Below are 22481 nucleotides of genomic sequence, written 5' to 3'. Positions count from 1 at the left end.
ACACTCTTAGACCTAAATTTTTTTTTATATATCTTCATACAAAAGCATTGGGTGTAATAAACAATCACATTGTATTATAATCTCTCCGTGTTGGGAGCAATTATTACGTCCGGTCAACGAATGCGTTCATAGACCAATAACCACACGCCACGTCACCTAAAACTCGGTATTACTTGGTATACATTCATATGCGTTCAGATTTAACCGGACGTGATAATTACTCCTCTCTTGGAGTGTCAACAGATTTTTTTTTTTTATTATTGTGGGAGTGGAAACATAGAATTTCTCTTTAATTGTCAGTTGGCTAAGGCCTCATTTCTCATAATAATAATAATAATAATAATAATAATAATAATAAAATAAAAAAAAATCTTTGATTGTCAGAGGAAGAATCTCAAGGCAGCAAAAATGATGCAGTCAAAAGTAATTTTTTATTAAACAAAAGATCTGAAGAGAAAAAGAAAAAGGTTGTATAAGTACCGAAAAAAAATCTAAAACAGATAATATTCTTGTTGTCTAGGGAACCCTCCTTGAGAAAAAATTTATAACTAACTAAATAAATTAGGAAATATAAAACAACAGAGCGCTGCAGGCCCTTCGGTTAAAAGAATAAACTTATTATAGATTAATTCAGAAAAGTTTAGAAATTACCTACTTGTCTTCTCGATTTCCCAGCTCATGAAAACCAGGTAATATTTGCTCGAGTAGGCTCCACATGAATTTTCAAATAAAATATTGGCTTCTATTGTTCATGACCGTCACGTTAGATCCATTGATATCCATGCGCGCATAGTTCAAACGATCTTACTTCAACAGGATCTATTCTATAGGCTCGTACAGCTGCATCTTTAATGATTAAAGAGGCAAGCAACTAACTCTGGTTGATGAGAAGTAGCTTCTGGGCTAGAGCATGATTAACGGTTCTGATCCATTTGGATCGAGTTGTGGAGGATCGTTCTCAGTCGGTAAAACCGGCTGAGATGGCTTTGAAGCTTTCTAACAGATTAAAAATTATATTTGAGGAGACCCAATTCCCCTCCGTAGTCCACTCCACCTTTTATTTTTCTCGTGTTCTCAAGTGGGGGCTTAGCGGCGGATTAGGGTACCGGCAAGGCACGGTCTTCGTTAGCGGACGCGAGACCTCTTCGCGAGGCCCTTCAGGATGAAGGGTTACGTTCCTCTGACGACGTACCTTTGGACATACAAGTTTGGAGAGTACGTTGATGTCAAGGTTAATGCCGCCATACACATAGGCATGCCTCACAAATTCTACCATGGAAGGACTGGAAGAGTGTGGAACGTCACAAAAAGGGCTATTGGGGTCTAAATCAATAAGCAGGTAGCGAACATAACCATCAAGAAACGAATCCATGTGCTTGTTGAGCACGTACAACCTTCCAGATGCGCCGAAGAATTTCGATTGAGGAAGAAGAAGAATAACGAGCTTAAGGAAAAGGCAAAGGCTCTAGGCGAAATCATTAGCACAAAGAGGCAACCTGAAGGACCAAAACCTGGTTTCATAGTGTGCAACTTCTGATTTTGTTCTATAAAACTAGACCAGTCGTTAACAATTAAGACACCCAGATTCAATTCCACGCTATACAATTTCACCCAACCAATGCATCCACAATTCCGTTTACTCTTCTCCTTCTACAGGTGTTGGTTACTTTTGTAAAATGAGTTGATTAGCAGCCTCCGAAATGAATTTCATCCAAAGTCTGATCTGACGAAATATTATTCCAGTATTCCTGAAGAGTAGAAAACTTCTGACATTTCTTGTATCCCTGGCCTGGTGCCATTTTCAACTTACATTATGTTATTTCATATAATGATCAGGTAGGGAGCAGAACCATCAAGAAAGGAATCCATGTGCGTGTCGAGCATGTACAACCTTCCAGATGCGCCGAAGAATTCCGATTGAGGAAGAAGAAGAATAACGAGCTTAAGGAAAAGGCAAAGGCTCTAGGCGAAATCATTAGCACAAAGAGGCAACCTGAAGGACCAAAACCTGGTTTCATAGTGTGCAACTTTAGAGACAGTCTCACCAATTCCATATGATGTTGTTAATGATCTCAAGGGAGGTTCTTAAATCCCCAGTTATAGGATTTTTATCCTAATGGTTTTCCATTATTTGCTTGTTTGAATACTAATGAGCTGTTGCAGTTTGAAGCATCTGACTATCTATTTTTTTTTAAATCTATGTTCATGTTTTGTTGATAAAAAAAAAAAAAATTGTCATAGTTCAAGAATCAAACAAAACAGGAGAGGGTCCAAAGCGTTCAGCTTTGCTAATCAACAAGGAAATGCCGTGAAAAGAACAAATAACAGATATTATCACATGCTAATATAATCCAAGATAATGAAACCAGCAATTTTTGTACAATAAACACATCGAAAATAAAATCACACAATACAAATATAATGAACACGGCGATTTAAATGATTCGGCGAAGATGCCTATGTTTACGGGAAGGGGATGATTTCACTATATTAGAAAAAAAATAAGAATTACAATAACACTCTACTTTTGCAAAAGCCCTCAAATCCCTCAATTTATAAATTTAAAACAAAAAAAGAAATGAAAAGGCTTACTAATCTAATCCCCAATCAAAACAATTAATTAGGGAAATAACCTATTCCCTAATTAATTACAATAATGAGTCATTAAAACTTTTAAAACAAAAGTTTATTTATATTTGAAAATAATTCCAAATCAACAATCTATACTCATTATTCACTTCAGAAAATGGAAAATGATAAACTAGGCTCACCGAGATGACTGCCTACATACTTGTCACAACCCAACTCGATCACGACATGTCCTTTCGTGTTGGGCTGTGACAAGCAAACCCCAAGATCTAGTTTGGAATTTTTTTTTTTTCAGATTTTCTGCCGATATTCACTGAAATAAATGACGAACTATAGAGCTAAGAAAATATCCAAATACTGAAAAAGTCATCCATAAAGTTTCTTTCATTCATCAAAATAAATATATACACTACAATACATGGCTATAGGCAAGAGCTACAGAACTGAAAATTAAGCTAGTCATGTTTGTAAGAAAATAAAAATAACAAAATACATATAACCTCAGATATTATGATCCTGAAGAGCTAGTTCACAACCTCTTTCCCTTTCTCAGATCCTAAAAACCAGAAGTAAAATCACAGTGAGCTACAACAACTTAGCAAGCCATACAAATCAATCTAAATTTTCAAATATTCTTTTATCAAATAATTTACTGAATATTTAAAAATAGTTAATTGTAGTTTAAATAAAATCATTGAATTGAGAATTACAAAACTAAAAAATGTAATAAATGCATAGCAGCTATTCCATGATTTAGATAACATTATAAAACAAATTAATAAATTGAAATTCATATCACATAGCAGTTTAGATCACATTTACCGGACTCACAAGAATCTCAAAGAATTCTGGCACCTTATAACTCCCTTTGTTATTTATGCTTATAGCACCAGAATATAGAAGATATCCCTATCTTGGACAGAATCTCAAAGGATTCTAGCCCCTTATAACTCCTAGAAATTCTCTGACACATATAGAATCTCAAAGAATTCTGACATCTTCTGGCTCCCAACAGATATAATTTAATCACATATGGACATATATCATCACATTATAACAAGTAAATAGTAATTTAGCATGTATCAAAATTCACAGTATTGTATAACGACAGAAAACAAAAAATCTAACTAGGCAAAAATACGCATTTTCAGAAAATTACCAAATTACCATAAACTGTATAAAACTAGGGGTGTCAATATTTGACACGACACAAAAACCTGACCCGAATCCGACCAAAAAATTTCGGGTTGGACCCAACCCATTTGAAAAAAGGGTCGGGTTCGAGTTCTCGGATTCGACCCATTTGAAAAATGGGTTGGGTTCGGGTTGACCCGACGGGTTGCCGAGTCAACTCGGAAACCTGTTTAGAGTGAGCTGCGGCGCTGCCCTAGGATGTTTGCACCTGTCCCGGCTACCCGCGCCCTTCCCACGGCTGGCCGTGCGCTGCCCAAGTCTGCCCGCGCAGACGCTACCGCTCGCTAGCCGCGCAGTGAGATGCCCGAGTCTGCCCGCTCACGCAAGCACTGCTCGCTGCTCGCCCGCATTCGCTGCTTGCCCGCATCCGCACGACCGCGCCAGCTGCTTACTCGCGCCTTACCTTGAGACGAACAACTTTCCCAAATCCGTTGACGGACGAAAACGGCCCGAAGTCACCCAAAATCGAACTTTCTCTTTCTCTCTCTTCTCTTTTTCTCTCAAACCCTCTCTAACCCGATTTTTTTCTTTTGTTTTAAGGGAGAAATTGAATTGCTTATATAACGCGGCGATTTACGTGGTTCAGCAAAGATGTCTACGTCCACCAGAAGAATATGATTTCACTATATTGTAGAAAACATATATTACAATAGATCTCTCTATTTTGCAAAAGTCCTCAAACCCCTCAATTTATAGATTTGAGGCAAAACAATAAAGGAAAATGCATCCTAACCTAATCCTCAATCAAATCCCAATTAAGTCAACTAATTAAGAAAATAATCTACCCCCTAATTAATTACAATAGCAAACCATTAAAACTTTCCAAACAAAAGTTTATTTAGATTTGTAAATAATTCCAAATCAACAGCAATTTCTATATTCTCGGCTACATGGCAATTGCATCTGTACAAAGATTTCCCAAAACATCATGAACAGCAAAACATGAAAAGTTATAGATCTGCTACTAGAAATACTTCAAAGTAGTGAACCAGAAAGTTATAAGTTCACCAATAAAGTGAGTCATAAGCCATACCAGCAGTGCAGAACTGCATATTGCGCTCTCTTCTGTTACATTTTATACTTTGTATCTAGACAAAAGGAAGTCTGCAGATGAGGTGACCTGCTATATAAAAGACAAAACACAACAAATTGACTAAAAATGACACCAAGGTAGCATCCAAAAGCCACTTCTTTCATTATTATGACATAGCAACCATCACGGGACAGATTTGCATTGCCTAATTATCCCAATCAAGAAGAAATTTTAATACGCCAAGAATCAATCAGTAGCATAGTGTTTCAATATCGCAAATATCCACAAATAAACATACAAAGGTTATTAACTCTGCCGCTCCAAACTGAAAGCTATAGCGGAGCATTAAAATGATGAATTCAATAAAATTCATCGTTGTTCTAAAGATGATTTCTAATTCCAAGCAACCGAATGAACCCACAGCCTATTTTCAAAGAGAATTATCGATTCTTATGAGATGTTTAGGACCGTAATTTGTTGTTAAACTGTAGATAAAATATCTCGGAACATTGAAAAGCTAACTGTACAGGCTTTGAAAGTCGACTTGCATATTAATTATTGTGGACTGTAGATCAAAATATCCCGGAACATTGAAAAACTAACTAAACATGCTTTGAAAGTTCACTCATATATCCAGGAAATATCATAAATTTAAACAGATCTAAATAATATATGAAAAATGCTAAGCAAATTGTCAAACCAATGGGTAGAAGTTTTACACAATTTTTAACACAGCATTGGAGAGAAGAGGTAGTTCCATAGATATAATCCGTGACATCCAGATCATAATGAAGACAATTTAACCATAATGAAGGCAATAAAATAGTCATGAAAAAATAGCCACTCCTAGAAATTTGAATTATTAACCTCCTATGCTAAATGAATTGTTGGAATCATTTAGACTTATTCAATGAACTAGTAGGCAACATAATCATATTTTCTGTTGAGTGCTGATTGATAAAAGAAATTAAGAAGAGAAAATAAGATGGAAATAATAGAAGTTTGTTAAAAAAACTCTTCTTTAACAGCTAGAGTAACCGAAAATATAATTAGTCTGGTAATATTTGATTTGAGTTTGCGAATCCTCATGCATTATAATAAAAGCTAACATTTAGTGTTCGTCCAAGTTTCATCTTTTTTAAGAACTTAACAACCAGGTCCAGTGGTCCAGCTCTCTTTCAAGTTTCAACTATCCGTTAAAGCTGACGAATCACGTTTTCAGCTACATTGCACTTTTTCATAAATGCAACTGGCATCTACCTCTTTGCTCTTTCATCTAGACGTACACTTCCACACACTGACATAACAAATTTGCACTTTCTCATTTAAAAAATTTAACACATTCATTTTCTAATTCTCATATTTCCAAGAAGCAACTTATTTGTAAACCCAATTCGTTGTTAGACTTTACCCGAATGCGAAGTATAGGGCCTTGTTTATATTTTGTTAAGAGTTTCCATTAAGTCAAGACGACATTTATCATCTAACACAAGGTAAATTGGTGCAAATATAATGCAATTAATTAAGTACTCATATATCTTTAAACCATTCTAGAACAAATTCATCAAAAGAAGAAGAGATTTAGTGAACGCAGATCTAGGTGGATTAAAAATAGTGGCAGAGTTGGATATTTCCAAACACTAGGAGATCAAGATTGTCAGCATATAAGAGGTGAGTGATATAAGTTTCACCCAACTTAATTACAAAAAAATGAGCCGTCCTACACAACCAACTCAAATGAAGCAAAGAGTGCATCCATGACAATGACAAAAGAGATAATGAGAGAGAGAGAAGCCTTGTTTGAGGCCAAAAGATTAATTGAGAAAGCTCTCCAAGTTGCTATTGATGCAAATAGAAATGTGCACATTATCAATACCCACCCAATAAACAAGCTAGGGAAGTCTTTGGCATGCAATCTGTTGAGGATAAATACCTTAGAAACTGTATCAAAAGTTTTAAATATATTATATTGGTCACAAAAGTTTCTAGCCTTTCAAATTTAAAATCTGATAGAATGTAAGAAACTAGAAGTATGTTATCAGTAGACACGTTATTCATAATGAAATCAGCCTGAGTAAGATCTATAATATAAGGCATAATAGATTTAAGCCTATTAGCAAGGAGCTTGTCAATAATTTTATAAAAGGTGTTGCAATTTGCAAAGGATAATAAGCCTATAATCCTTTATATGACCTGTAGAAGAGGTTTTGGAAATAAGGGAGATCCGTGGCTTTAACCTTCTTGGGTAAATAGCTTTTCTTAAGTAAATAGTAGAACTCAAATGAAAAAAGGTTTGGTCCAGGAGAAGAGATTTTGGGTGAATTAAAAACCACATCCCTGATGTCCACATCAGAAAACGAACCCATTAACAAAGGAATCAAAGAGTGGGTGATTTGTTTACCAGTAGGGAGGGGAGAATGAGACGAGGGAGGTGGGGAGATAAGGATGTTATGGAAATGATTTACAGTAACAGAGGCTATATCACTATGACTGGTAAAGGTCCCAAGATCTATAGATAATTCTCACATGAAGTTAAAGTTGTTTCTCCCTTTGATTTTCCCATAGAGAAATCTCATGTCCTCTTCCCCATGAGTAAGCCAGTTTGTTTTACCTCTTTAAATCTATAACAACCTAAATTATGATAATATATTTTAAAATGAAATATTTGAATTGCTATTTGAACTAGAACGCTACGGCGCTGAAATTATGAACGCTGACGTGAGAAATCATCGCCGCAAAATTGAAGCCTATGTTATACAGTAATTCTGAATTCAACATGCAACGCTAGGTTAGAGCACTGCAGCGCTAGGCCCCTAACAGTATTTTTATATATTTTTTATTCTAGTCCTAAGCACTAAAAGCTCTAGCTTCGCCACCTCTCCCTCATTCTCCCGTGGCTTGCTCAAGAAGGAAAGGGAGAAGGGAGAAGGAGAGGAGAGAGAAGAAGAGAGAGGAAGCTCTCCGGGGCTTTTTGTCCGTTACTTCTGTCATAAAAAGTATTCTGATCGTTGTAAATGACTATTCTCTTACTTTTGTCATTGATGATTTTAATTTCTATGAATTTTATCTCCTAGATCTATCAAAAATACATTATCCACTGATTTTGTAAACTTTCACTGTGTAATTTTTGATATGTTATAGATTTGATTATTTTGAATAATTTAAAATAATTTTATTGCATTTTCAATTTCTATGTAAAATGAGTAGGAAAAAGTATACTAAAAATATATTGAAAAGTAATGTTTGTGATTTGATGTGAAAATACCGAAATGTAATTTGGGCTTAAATAATTAATGTAATGAAAATGTATTGAAATGACGTATTAAACTAATACTAATCTAATAAAAATGATATAACTGACTGATATTGGATACACATGATATGATAAACCCACATGATACTCTTAATATTCATTGATTCATTAATTTGAGTCATAAGGAACTGGAGACTAATTGAGAGTCAAGGTGATTGATCCACATGATGCACTGATTGAGAGTTATATGGAGTTCACTTATTAGGAGTTGTAAGGGACGATTGATCGAAAATTATAAGGACAGGAGCAAGATCAAGATACTCTCATCTGAATATATGATAAATGATAAGAATACTTATATATATATATATATAAATGGTACCAATGCATGATAAAAAATATTGATACAATTAATTTATAAATAACTGACTGACTGATTAATTGAATGAATAATAAGATTGACTGATTGAACAAAACTAATTGAAAGATAAAGATAGAATGATTGGTTGATTGATTGACAGAACGAGAGTAGAATTAATAAATTGACAAAGGTGATCAGTATAAATAGTATATATTAATGCATTGATTTCCTTACATGATTTATAACATAGTATTTCTCTTTTATCTTGCTATGATTTCAGTTGCAAAATTTTAATTATTTACTGGGCTTTTATGCTCATTATATGATTTTATATGATTTTAGATAAAGGTAAGGAACCCGTGATTTAAGGCTTAGCAATGATGATGTTTTAGTTTATTTTAAGTTATTTGATTGTATATATTCTTTTGCAGCCTATTGTGACTATTGTACATATTCTTTTAAATAATGATTGTAGAATGCAAATATTGACTATAGAAATGCAATGATATTTTTCCTACTGTTATTTGTTTTTCTTAATGTAATTAATCAGCTCTTGATGTAAAATTGATCTGATTGTAAATGAATGATCATCGATTATTAACTAGAAAAAATAAATAAAAATAATAAGTTGAAAAGAAAATAAAGAGAAAAGAAAATAAATTCCTCCACTTTATAGATCTCAGGGCGTAACAGGATTACCCATGAAACCCAAGCCCCATAGTAAGTAGAAGGGTCCTTAGCCTTTTGATTTAGCTCCTGGTTACAAGGGTCTGTATTGAGAAGCTCAAAATAAATCATTTGTTTCTCCACAAATTTAACGGAGAAGTGATATAATTTCCAATCTTGGGACTTGATTTTTTTTTTTTTTTGAGACTACTGAGCTTGTTGATAAGACTAAAGATGGAGTTGAAGGTAAACTTGAATTATAGAGATCAACCATTAGAGTCTAAAGACTTTCATTTGAGTGGATCTAAAATTGAATATATGGACTATAATTTTATTTATAATAAATTTAGTGTGAGGATTGTAACTTTGGGAGATCAAGTCATTAATAAGAGTATATGTTTAAGATTTATTAGGTTTATTGTTTAGAGTGATGGTAAAATAGATGGAGATATTATTAATAAAATTCAAGTTGGATGGTTGAAGTGGAGGAATGTAACACCCCACAGTACTCCTGAAAAGTACTGTATGGTGTGCATGCATAAACATAACCTTTAAGTCATTTTTATTATTCAACATAAAGGATTCCCACTTTAATAAAAACATTCAATTATAATGCCATTGATAATAATAGGAAGCATCTAGTAAATCAAATTTTCATACCACATAAAGATTTACAGAGCCACTAAGAAACTCAAAAGAGTACAACACTAACTATTTGCATACCTCAAATATAGACTCACAACATAATTAAACATTATATAAAAAATTTCATCACTTACAACTTAGTCTTCTTCCACTCTTTCCTGTAATAACAGCCAGTAAGGAAAATAATTGAGCTATGAAGCTCAATAAGCAATGCAAATTCAATAACAATTAAAATGCAATAATATAATGAATTACAATATTAAGCTAATCATTGGATAAATTTATCATTATTTGAAAAACATCATAAAAATTATATTGGACATTATCTTTTATGTCATTTGAGATAAATACTGAATATTTAGTCTTTTAAAAGATTTGAATATACTTTCATATAATATTCAATGGGGCCTAGGTAGACCTGACATTATCATCATTGAATTTCATAGAGGTCCTTTTTGCCTCTTTAGGGTTCCATTTTGCCCCAACTACTATGCATGTATCAATTTCCTTGAGGCCCCTTTTACCTCATCTACAATATATGTTTCATATTGGGTCCCTTTTGCCCACCTGATAATGTATATATCATAACATAAAAATAGTCAATCTTTACTAAATAAATATTCAGTAACCCTTATATATTCATAATTCATAACTGATTCCAATGGTTAAAGAATGCCCACCATGTTTATAATCTTTCATTTAACGTAGGAAAAATTTAGTATGTATTACATCCAAAATCTATCAACTAAGAAAAGATTGCTTTAAGCATACATCATTGTTTATTAAATTTCTCAAAATTCCATGAATCATTGATTGTGAATGTCAATGTATTCTGATGATTACTACTAAAATTAATATAATGCATTTCAGTCATTAACACATTCACAAGAAATTTGGAATTACCAAATCATTGCAATTATACTCTTTTACATAACTTACCTTATTGATGAGTGATTTCTTCCAAACTTACACCACGAAACCTTTTCCTTTGATACACTATTCCAAAACCTTCTTTCTGCATAAATATACAAATAAACCTACAATACAATAGGTTATCATCTTTTAGAAACTTTATTAATTTTTAGGTAATATAAGAGATAAAGATACTTAGTATACTTCTTACCTCCTTTTTCTTAATATAAGTCTTTTTAGGTCTCTCTCTCTCTCTCTCCATAACACAATAGAGATAAAAGATTCATGTAGCCAACCCCATATAGTGGGATAAAGACTTGTTGTTGTTGTACTGAGCTTATGATATAGTGAAGTGACATGGTCCTTGTAGTAGTGCTTAGAAAAAGTAGTGATAACAGTTTGTAAGAATTGAGGAAACTTACTCCGATAAATTTTGTATTGGAATCTATGATGCTTAGGGGCTAGCGGCTGAAGAAAAGTGATCAGGGAGAGTGATTCGAGGTATAGGGACAGTTGACTTTTTAATATGAAGTGGGAAAATCCAGCATTCAAGTCTCATCGATCAACACCCTATCAAGCTTTATGTGAAATTGGTGTATCCAAGCAGCTATTAAACCAAGTGTAATGTAATCCGACTGAGGCAAGGTCAAAAAGACAATTATCAAAAGCAATACTAGTAAAATCCCAGAACATAGAAATGGGATCAGAGCGCCCCGTTTCTTTTCTTGTTGACAACAACAAGAGATAAGGCAGCCCAGGCTAGAGAAGAAGAGGTGATCTGAGAGCCAATGTCTCTCAAGTCAGACCACAAAATTTTCCTGTCAGTAGGAATTTTTAAAGCAAAAACCACATATAGAGCAAATTACAGATGAGATCCCACTTCAACCAAGCCATGAATAAGTTGGGAGCTAATGAAAGTAGGGAAGAAGGTAAGTTCAAAAGCATTTCATTTGATCCAAATGCGACCAAAATGAAAGAGGTCAAAGTTATTGTAGTTCCCTTCATTAGGGTAAAGAGAATAAGAGGAGGTAAATCATTGGATAGAAAACAGGGGAGGACTAATTTTAGCTTCAAGAACTGAGAAGGGGTCTAAGTTAAAAGATCTAATAAGGTTCTGGCAATTGAGAATCCTATCAAGACCATGAAAACCTCTTACATTCCAAGAGGTAAAATTTAAGCTTGTCATTTGGTTTTGGAGGGGGGGAGGGAGCGGTTTTTTGGCTTTGGAGGAACTATTAGTTTTAAACGTGGTGACTTGGCTGGCTAATAGAATTTTTTGAAGATGATTTTGGATTTCAGAAGCGGCAGAAGAAAAGTCCTCCAAGCCTGAAACAAGAGCAGAAAAATTGTTAAGCAAGAGGTTAGAAGAAGAGGGATTATGGGGGTCTGGATCAGAAAATGGTCCTATCCATCTTAACCTGCGGCAACATTTCTTACCATATTCGTAAATGCCATTTACTTTACCTTTTTTTTATGGGGAGGTTGTATCTGCCCATGGTTAAAAATTAAAGCAAAAAATGAATGATGCCGTTCACATTTATAATTTAATACTAGCTTTATAAAGCCATTCTTCTGTCAAGCTAAGGTGACAGTGGCATATGCCATATCATAGAACACCAGCAAAATTAGCTACTAGAGTCCCTACAATCTAAACAACCCCAGCAACCACAGATTATGGAAATAATATACTAAGAAAGCCAAAACTACACCTTAATCTTAAATAACAAACCATGCCACATAATGCATAGAAAAATGTGAGTCTAACCACATTCACTTTATTGCAATCATCATTAGCCATCTCCAACCATTTGGATAGGCATATAGCATGTTTGGGATCACTTTTACTTTTTTCGTTTTGATTTTTGTTTTTAAAAAACATTTTTCTTTAGCAGGCATAAACTCCCAAATGATTATCTTTTTTAATTTTGTTTTTATTTTATTGTATTTATGCTTTGATAAGAAATAAAATATGTTTACCATCTTAAAAAATATTAGTTTTTTATAATTAAATCTCAAATAAGTTGAATAAAGCAATTGTGACAGCGATCCCCGACGGGGAACGATGATTGATAGCGATGATGGTTGTTGTTGTTGTGACAGTGATCCCCTACTAGAATTTCCTCCAGTAAATGCAACACAAAATGATTATTTATCAAATACGAGGCGGACACCATAACATCAATAAATTCTAGTTCCATAAATTACAACCTAACCACCTTAAGAAACAAATTTAATTCTCGGGGTCCATTTGATCATAAAAAGCAGAATATACTGTTAAAAGAGAACTTAGACCATTATGTCATATAGTTCACAACTAAAAAATAAATAAGCTGCAACAGATTCTGAATCCCAAGTAAATACATGGACTATACACATCTCAATAAATACCAATCGGACGACCAAAATGAGCAAACAAAACTCAAAACAAATGTAAGTGTATCAATTTATTTTATAAGCCTAATCAACAAAGACTACAAGAGTAATAGTTAAGCAAATTCTAAAGACCCAAAACAAAAAGACTAATATATTAGTTTCATTGGCCAGTTTAATGTCCAAATTTGATCGAATAGACCAACCAAGAATGGCTTAAGATAAAACTTGGTTTGCCAGTGTAGCACAAGTAGAACCGCTTATTTGATTTTGAAGAATATATTCAAGCAATTAATTCAAGCAACAGATCAAAAATGGAAAAAAACATCTGGCCAAGCCAAGGAAACAACATAGAAAAAATTATTGATATGACTCCATAAAAGGTAAGAAACCAGCCTTCCTTGAAAGTAAGTTTCCAAAATTTTCATGCTATTTAGGTAAGATAGAACAATAGTACTTCCAAGTAATATCCATTGGGTCAGTTCAAGATGTATGAAGGCCCTTCCATCAATTCACAAAATCAAGCATAGATCTTGAAGCATCAATCAGAACTCAATGATTCAAATCATAACATACCTAACAACAATCTCAAAACCCGAAGCATGTCAAGGAGCACCAGCTTGAGAATATCCTTATCACGATGTCTCGTCATCAATTGAGGTACAACAGCCTCCTACACTGCAAACATGAAGCAACAATCTAATAGACATTGCCAATTTAATCCATCCACCTCCAACTAATAAAATGATTTATAATCTCTAACTATTATTAAAAAAATCATAAAGCATCCACTTACCTCATGAAGAGGGTGTTTCGCATGATATCCGTCAGGATGAGAAAACTTCTTGTATCGGAGGAATTCTCCCTAATGGATAGAAACTAACTTCCTTCCCACTGGGAACTTCAAGCAGCTTCAACATTTGTGGACCGGTCAATCCCTTCAGGGTTCAAGATGCTAGTTGTGGATGCATAGGTCAATCCACAGATAATTATGAGCAAATGGAACATTATCAAACTATTATGTACATACAACAAGCCACAAATGTAGTCCTTTGCCAAGTATTCCCTATAAAGGATTAGTTAGGATTAGCTTTACTTAATCTGTACCTTCAGCACATTACATTCTTATTTTCACTATTTAATCATTGTATCTGTTACAATATTTGAATAATAATTTCCCTCTTTAGTTTTTCCTTTATCCCGCTCTGTCTTCTTCCTCGACCTCCTTCCTTCTCCTCTTTCATGGTATCAGTGAGCCAATCATGGGGGATCAAGAATCGTCTTCTACCCTCCCTCCCGCTTCCTCCACACTCGTTGCCGCACAACGCCAAGATCTTGTACTTCCGGCGACATTGAAATTCATTATCTCGAACATCAAGAATCTGATCCCGAATCCTCTCACTGCCGACAACTATGCCATCTGGCGTACTCAAATCTTTCAGCACCTGTCTGCCAATGGTTACGCCGACCATCTTACAGGTACAACGCTTCCGCCTACCGACACGACCTCCGCCGATCACGCCAACTGGCGGCTCATCGACAACAACCTGATTTCCGCTCTCTTTTCGTCGATCTCTCCGGCCATTCTTCCATACGTCATTACCTCTGCCACGGCTCATGAAGTCTGGACAGTTCTTGAACGCCGGCTGCAGTCCACCAGTCGCTCTCGTATCATTCAACTCAAGAACGAGTTGCATCACATCCAGATGAACAATCTTACGATGCAGCAGTACCTGGCTCAGGTCAAGACAATCGTGGATAATATCGCTGCGTCTGGTACCAAGGTTGATCCAGAAGACATTATTCTGTACATACTAAATGGACTCCCGCCCTCATACAATTCGTTCAAAACTTACATTCGGTCTTCCTCCCTTCCGGCCGATTTGGACGCTCTTTATTCTCTTCTCATTTCAGAGGAAATCCATATCAATCAGGACCTCAAGAAAGACCAGCTTTCCACCACAGCCGCGTTTCATGTTACCTCTACTAATCAGTCCAGAAACAAGAACAATAGGCGCTTCAACAAATCTCGGAACAACGGCTCCCGCCCGACGACTACGGTGGATCCAGCTCTCTCACCCAGCAGCAACACCAGCACACGCCCGATCTGCCAAATTTGCAACAAGATAGGTCATATTGCCTCTAACTGTTGGCATCGATGCAATCTTTCTTATACCCCTGCAGCTCCAAACGCTCCCAGAGCTCTTCTTGCTCAGCCGACTCCTTCGACCACTCAATCTTGGGTACTTGACTCTGGAGCGTCGTCCCATATGACGTCGGATGCCTCGAATATTCAATATCCTACCGCTTACAATGGCTCTGAGTCTGTCTCGGTCGCAAATGGTAATACGGTTCCAATACAGAACTACGGCCAAGGTCTGCTTCCTTTACCGGATTCCTCTCGTAAGCTTCATCTCTGTAATCTTCTACACGTTCCTGCACTCACCCACAATCTTTTATCCGTTTCTAAATTAACCAAGGATAACTCTGTTTCTATAACATTTGACTCTAATGGTTTCGAAATTAAGGATATTCAGGACCATCAACCCCTTCTTCGTGGTCGTCTGCTTAACGGGATCTACGCTCTTCAAATCGCTCCAGCTCAGACGGTCACTGCCCTTCAAACGACTACCACACCGTCTTCCACTTGGCATGCCCATCTCGGTCACCCCAACAATAGAATCTTTAATTTTTTAGCTTCTTCTCTGCCCAATTCTTCTCGTGTTTCCTCTGACTATTTCTGTGAACCATGTAAAATGGCTAAAAGCCATAAACATTCTTTCAATAAAAGTGTTACTTCTTCATCTCGTCCGTTTGAGCTGATTCATTCCGACATCTGGGGACCGACCAATCAACCGTCGATAAACGGCTTTCGCTACTATGTAGCCTTTATCGACGATTATACTCGGTTCACCTGGATCTATTTTATGCATTACAAGCACGAAACATTTTCCAAATTTCTATTGCTATGCAGTTTTCTTCAAAATCAATTCTCGGCTACACCTAAAACTCTCAGGACGGATGGTGGCGGGGAATATCTAAGCAACGAGTTCACAGCCTATCTCAACAAGCATGGTATTCAGCATCAGCTCAGCTGTCCGCATACTCCAGAACAGAACGGACTCTCAGAAAGGAAACACAGACACCTCTTGGAGCTCACCCGAACGTTGCTGATAGCGTCTCGTCTTCCAGATCAATTCTGGGCAGACGCGGTGTCAACGGCAAACTACCTAATCAATCGGCTTCCCTCAACTGCAATCTCTCTAAAGTCTCCTCATCAGATGCTGTACAACGCTTCCCCGGATTACACCCACCTACGAACCTTCGGGTGCTTATGCTACCCATGGCTTCGTCCTTACACCACCAGCAAACTATCTCCCCGCTCGCATCCTTGCATATTTTTAGGCTATTCTCCTAATCATAAGGGGTACAAATGCTACGACTTGACCACTAACAAAATACACCTCTCTCGGCATGTGGACTTCCAAGAAAATGTCTTTCCGTTCACTCAGCCAACTGATCACTCCACCGATCATCACTCTGTCTCTAACATTATAAATCCTCATCTTCTTGTTCCTGCATCCGCCTCAACGACCACATCCCAGATAACCTCCCCTCCTCAAATACTTCCCACTCTGTCAACACCTCCTAATCCTCCCACTTCTAATTTGATAGAACAGAATTCCTCCGCCGAAACCAGCATCATTCCTCCGTCTCACCCGATGCAGACTCGCTCGAAATCTGGCATCACAAAACCTCGACAGATCCTCTCTTTACACAGCAAAACTGTCAACACCTCAACTCCGACCACCTATACTCAAGCCAGCAAAATACAGCACTGGCAGGATGCCATGGCCGAAGAATTTAAAGCTTTAACTAAACAGCAAACCTGGACTCTTGTTCCCAGACCACCGAACAAACGCGTGCTCGGGTGCAAATGGACCTTCAAAACAAAGCTCAATCCTTCTGGCACGGTTGATCGTTACAAGGCAAGACTCGTGGCTCTTGGCTACGAACAAATACTCGGAGACAACTACACTGAGACATTCAGTCCTGTAGCTCGGATAACAACAATTCGAATGCTTCTCATACTCGCCATCAACCGCACCTGGCCAATTCATCAGTTGGATGTGTCCAACGCATTTCTTCACGGTGATCTCCCTGACGACATCTACATGACTCAGCCGCGGGGATTCGAAGACTCCGCTCAACTGAATGCTGTATGCAAATTACACAAATCCTTATACGGCCTCAAACAGGCAACCAGGCAATGGTTCCAGAAAATTACGGACTTTCTTCGCATGCGCGGTTTCGGGTTTAGCCGCTCCGATCCATCTTTGCTCATTTATAATAACAATCAAATCTTTATTTGTATACTTCTTTACGTTGATGACATTCTTATTACAGGAAATCAACCGGAGCACATCAACAAACTACTCAGCGATCTACACACTCAATTCGCTCTCAAACAGCTTGGTGAAATCAATCTGTTTTTAGGCATTCAAATTAATCGAACTAACTCTGGATTCTTTCTTACTCAGGCACATTATGCTTCTAAACTGCTGCAAGAAACTGGTTTCATGGACTGTAAACCATGCCCCACTCCTGCTACACCGGCGGGACGACATCCGCAGCAACTTGATGAGCCCTTCCACGATCCGACGCATTACAGACGAATTGCCGGCTCTCTTCAGTACTTAACAATCACCAGCCCTGACATAGCTTATGCTACCAATCAAGTTTGCCAACATATGCAGAATTCGACCAATGCCGACTTCTCACAACTCAAACGCATTCTGCGTTACATCAAAGGAACTCAGTCGCACGGCCTTCCCATCGTTGCCGGAGACACCACACTACAGACCTATGCGGATGCAGATTGGGCGGCCGACATATCTGACCGCAAATCCATCTCCGGCCACTGTACTTTCATGGGTTCGAACCTGATCTCCTGGTCGGTTAAGAAACAGGTGACCGTCGCAAAATCCTCGACTGAAGCAGAATATAGAGCATTGTCGGCTGCTACCTCGGAGATCATTTGGCTCAGGCGTCTTGCATCAGAACTCCAGCTCTTTCAATCCTCTCCCACTGTACTTCACTGCGACAACATCTCTGCAATCGCGATTGCTAAGAATCTGGTATTCCATGCTCGAACGAAACACATCGAGATAGATTACCAATTCATCCGACAGCACATTGCGAATCGCAGCATTCAAATTCAACACATTTCTTCTCAGGCTCAGATCGCCGACATTCTCACAAAGCCATTTGTACAAACACGCTTCGAGCTACTTCGTTCCAAATTAACTGTTCACTCACCGAACACTTAATTTGAGGGACGATATAATATTCTTTCATTCCCTACTATATTCAAAAGTAAAGCTTAAGCATGGTTTTATTCTTCTTCCCTATAGCACAATCAACACGTTTATAAACTTAAATAGGCTCTTTATCAACCAATTCTTTGCTAACAAAAGAATTCTTAAACATTCTTCTCATTTATGGATATGAATGCAGGAGTTGTTACTTGTGTTCAAACACAAGGTGGTTTGACCAAGAATTTTCTTATTTCAGTTGGATTAAATCAAGGATCGGCCTTAAGCCCATATATTTTTGCTTTAGTCATGGATGTTCTCACTAGACATTTGCAAGAGGTTGTACCTGGTTTATGCTTTTCGTTGATGATATTCTTCTTGTTGATAGGAATAGAGAGGGAGTTGAAGGTAAACTTGAATTATTGAGGTCAAGCTTAGAGTCTAAAGGCTTCCGTTTGAGTAGATCTAAAACTGAATATATGGAGTGTAATTTTAGTAATAATAGATCTAGTGGGGGATTGTGACTTTGGTCGATCAGGTCATTAATAAGAGCACTTGTTTTAGATATCTTGGGTCTATTTTTCAAAGTGATGGTGAAATAGATGGGACATTATTAATAAAATTCAAGTTGGATGGTTAAGTGGAGGAATGCATCGGGCTTGTTGTGTGATAGAAAAGTCCCTCTCAAACTTAAGGAAAAATTTTATAAGATGGTAGTGAGACCTGCAATGCTTTATGGTACAAAATGTTAGCCATTAAAATAGAAGTATAATATTAAGTTAAGTGTTGCTGAGATGAGGATGCTCAGGTGGATGATTGACTTTACTCTTAAAGACAATACATGAAATGAGCATATACATGAAAAAGGTTGGAGTAGCGCCAGTGGAAGATAAGATTAGAGGGAGTCATCTTAGATGGTTTGGTTATATTAAACGGCGGTCTTTCGATGACCTGATTAGGAAAGTAGATGTATTAGATTTAACTTATGCTAAGAAAGATAGAGGTAAACTTAAAAAGACTTAGTTAGAAATATTAGAAATGACCTTTCTTTTTTAAATTTAGATGAGAATTTGACTCATAACAGAACACAATGGAGAAAAAAGGATTCATGTAGCCGACACACATAGTGGGATAAAGGCTTGTTGTTGTTGTAATGTATGGGTATTCTGTGTAGCCTGTATTTTTATTTTTTTCTGTATATCCATTTTTTTATCCTACAAAATCCTATAAATAAAGGATGAGGAGGAATAGTTTGGAATCTATTTTTTTACCTTTGGGCTTTTCACCTAGAGATTTTGGATCTTTCAACATTTTTTCTATATTTTCTTATTGCGATAGCAAAGATTCTGATAGCTTACTCTCCTCCTCTTTATTGTCTCTATACTCTCTCTCCATAGTCTCAATCCTGACTAACATGTTATTAGTTCACCGAATGGATCTGCTAATAAAGTTGGGCATCATCCATCAGATAAATTTGAATTCAATAGATACAACTATCTATTATGATATGTGAAAACTCATTTAGTGATAGCAGCCAATTAAATGTTTGAATATAAAGCAAGTAAGAGATAAGGGAAAATAGGTGCTTTTTTAGGATGAAGTCAGCGACCGTAATGTCCATAAAATATGACTAAAAAGTTTGATTCTCAAAACTGAGAAAATCTTGATTAGGAGGTTATAATATATCAAGAACATTTAAACATCTCAAGATTATTTAAATATCTCTAACCACCCATCATATCATACGAAACCCACATCTGCTGATGGAGAGGTGCATTTGATCTTTTTTTCAACAACGGTGTTTGGAATGTTGAGCCTGCAACCCATAATAAGGCAGAAATTGTTGAGCACGCAACCATAATAGGTCCTACATCATTTATAACCAAATGAAAGCGGTCTATTTCCAACAAGTTATAAGATATTTTGATTTGATAGATGAATCAAAACAAATTTATGGGATATTTCTGTCAGATATTAATGGATAGATATGAGGGTTGTGGGAAGCAAAATGTCATTTAATGCTATATCCTCACAGAAGCTGATTATAATAAGATATTTTTGTTACCCTTAAGGCCTTTCTAGATTCCTATATTATCTTTTCTGTTGTATATCATAAGGTAAAATCCAAAATTCTTGTTCTTCTCACAACTCTCATGGAATCAAAGCATCTCTATTGTCTAGGTTCTAGAGTCTAGACTAAACAGCCCTAATTTCTAACACAAACCATGGCTTCTTGCAGCTCTGGAAGACAAACAAGCTTCTGGCATCTGCTTCCAAAATCTCAAATATTTCCAAACTTATCTCAGAAGTATAGTCTTAATTGGATAACATGAAAATTCACATAAACTTTCAAAACGCCATATCAAGGAGGGAAGCAAATTATAGATCAATAGGTCGATTACTGGTCTAAGGTTGGAACATGAAAAAATGCCAACTTAGATTGGATCAAGCTAGATGCTGGATTGGTTTTACTTCCAATAAAGTATACTTTACCTCAGTGGATTCTTTTCAATTTGCCTCAATCTCTCGCCTTGTTACTTTACTCAGTGGACTTCTTGGTGGGACTTATTTTGCGGGCTTTACTTTCCTGAAGTATACTTCACCTTTTGCCTTGGGGAATTGGTCACCTGGTGTTGCCTTACACGCCGTGGTGCTCTATACTTGGTGGTTGGATGATGATATATGCATTCAACGCAGTGGCTGCAGGTTCACTTTCTACGATGTTGGTAGAGATCCCTTTCTCTGGTTGGTGTCAAGCCCTCTGTACTTCCAACCTAACATATACTTATGGCAATCGGGCTTATTGTTAGATCCCTTACTGCTATTTGACATTTCATGGTGTTTTTTTTTTTTCCAGAGCTACAAGATCAATTGTTTTTTACCTTTGGTAACCCCACAGTGTAACTGATGTTATTATTTAATTTTATTGAGCTACGGTTCTCATTGCTCCTCACCCAAAAAAAAAAAAGTTTCGAACTCCAAAGGGCAGTAGTTAAGTGCATCTCTAACCGAACTCCATGTCCCTGATTGGCCTCCACAAATTTCTCCAATCAAATGGCAAAAGGCATGTCATTCTATCATTTGTGAACAATTGCAATGCCGATCGCACTATTCACAAACTCATTTTTGGTGGAAACAGAGAAAGCAGAGGGGAGAAAGGCTAGCGCTTGTGCTTGAGAAAGAATATACATGGAATATTCTTTTTCGTGTCAAGAAATAGAGTTCCGATGGAGACAAATTACTGCATTTTGAAATATTACTGTATTTTAGAGCAGAAAATAAGTTTTTTGGTTGGAGATGTTCTTAGTAAAAAAATCTACGTTAGTTGATGCCCATAATGTTTTTTTTTTTTTTTTTTTTAAGGGATGCATATAACATTAATAAAAGGAAAAACAATTACAAATTAGAAAGCAAAAGCAAAACAAGCCCTTTGAATCTATCATAATGGATATGTGATCTACTAATTCCCATTTTAAACCCATTGGGGTGATAAGGACACCAAATATTTAAACAACCTAAAAGGTTGGTTAGTGTCCCAGAGTTCCCAAAAGATAGAAAATGCGAACTAGTAAGAATCTCATGTATCATTACTTTAAATCCAAAGAGACAAAAAGAACACCCACGAAAAACAAAATAACTAAAAACAACTGCAAGAAAAGTACACATAACAACAACTAAACTCAAAATAACTCCTAACAAGCCTCCAACAACCACCAACGAATCCACAGAAGTGCCATCTAGCTTTAGATTAGAAAATCCATCCTGAGTCTCCAAGTCTTTAGTACCCACAAACCCTGCATCCTTTAGGAGAACTGCCAACAAGTCGTGAATTTCTGGAAACAAACCAATAACCTTCAAAGCCTTTGAAAGACTAGCTCCCATGGAAGAACCAATCTCTGCCATCTGAAGCACACCATAAACCATGACAACCTTGCCACGAACCACTTAAAAGAAAACATCTTCTCCAACCATAAGCATATACAACATAGAAGTCCACTTCATCCCATCACCAGATCAAGGAAGACACCAAAAATCTTCCAAGAAAAGATCATACAAATGCAGCCGAAAAACATAACACTTCCCGTTCACAAAACTAGTACCAAAAACCTCCAAGGCAGTACCATCCACAAGAAATCCCAAAGA

The 22481-nt window shown here is 36.6% G+C and overlaps 1 protein-coding gene, 1 long non-coding RNA gene and 1 other non-coding gene across 7 annotated transcripts; 2 read left to right on the top strand and 1 right to left on the bottom strand.

The window, feature by feature from the left end:
• Window positions 1-798: 798 nt before the first annotated feature.
• LOC114579765 lies at window positions 799-1006 on the top strand. Its single transcript, XR_003700931.1, has one exon. It is a non-coding gene; the product is annotated as a small nucleolar RNA U3 (small nucleolar RNA).
• A 156-nt stretch (window positions 1007-1162) lies between these two features.
• On the top strand, window positions 1163-2058 carry LOC110114694 (60S ribosomal protein L21-1-like). The gene is made up of 3 exons (XM_028695000.1): window positions 1163-1231; window positions 1340-1522; window positions 1837-2058. The coding sequence occupies exons 1-3, from the start codon at window positions 1163-1165 to the stop codon at window positions 2056-2058; spliced, it is 474 nt and encodes a 157-aa protein (XP_028550833.1).
• An 814-nt stretch (window positions 2059-2872) lies between these two features.
• On the bottom strand, window positions 2873-21741 carry LOC114579710. Of its 5 annotated transcripts, none has more exons than XR_003700858.1 (4): window positions 13820-14086; window positions 13600-13701; window positions 4817-4903; window positions 2873-3145 (listed from the first exon to the last, which is right to left on the bottom strand). It is a non-coding gene; the product is annotated as an uncharacterized LOC114579710 (long non-coding RNA). The 5 variants fall into 5 exon arrangements; XR_003700857.1 differs by having other exon boundaries at window positions 2874-3145; window positions 4817-4906; XR_003700860.1 differs by lacking the exon at window positions 2873-3145 and adding an exon at window positions 20832-21741 and having other exon boundaries at window positions 4603-4906; window positions 13820-13978.
• Window positions 21742-22481: the final 740 nt, after the last annotated feature.

Source organism: Dendrobium catenatum, unplaced genomic scaffold (assembly GCF_001605985.2).
Source record: "Dendrobium catenatum unplaced genomic scaffold, ASM160598v2 fragScaff_scaffold_621, whole genome shotgun sequence".
NCBI lineage: Eukaryota > Viridiplantae > Streptophyta > Magnoliopsida > Asparagales > Orchidaceae > Dendrobium > Dendrobium catenatum.
Note: the sequence above shows the minus strand (reverse complement) of the source record. Positions and strands in the feature narration are given on the sequence as shown.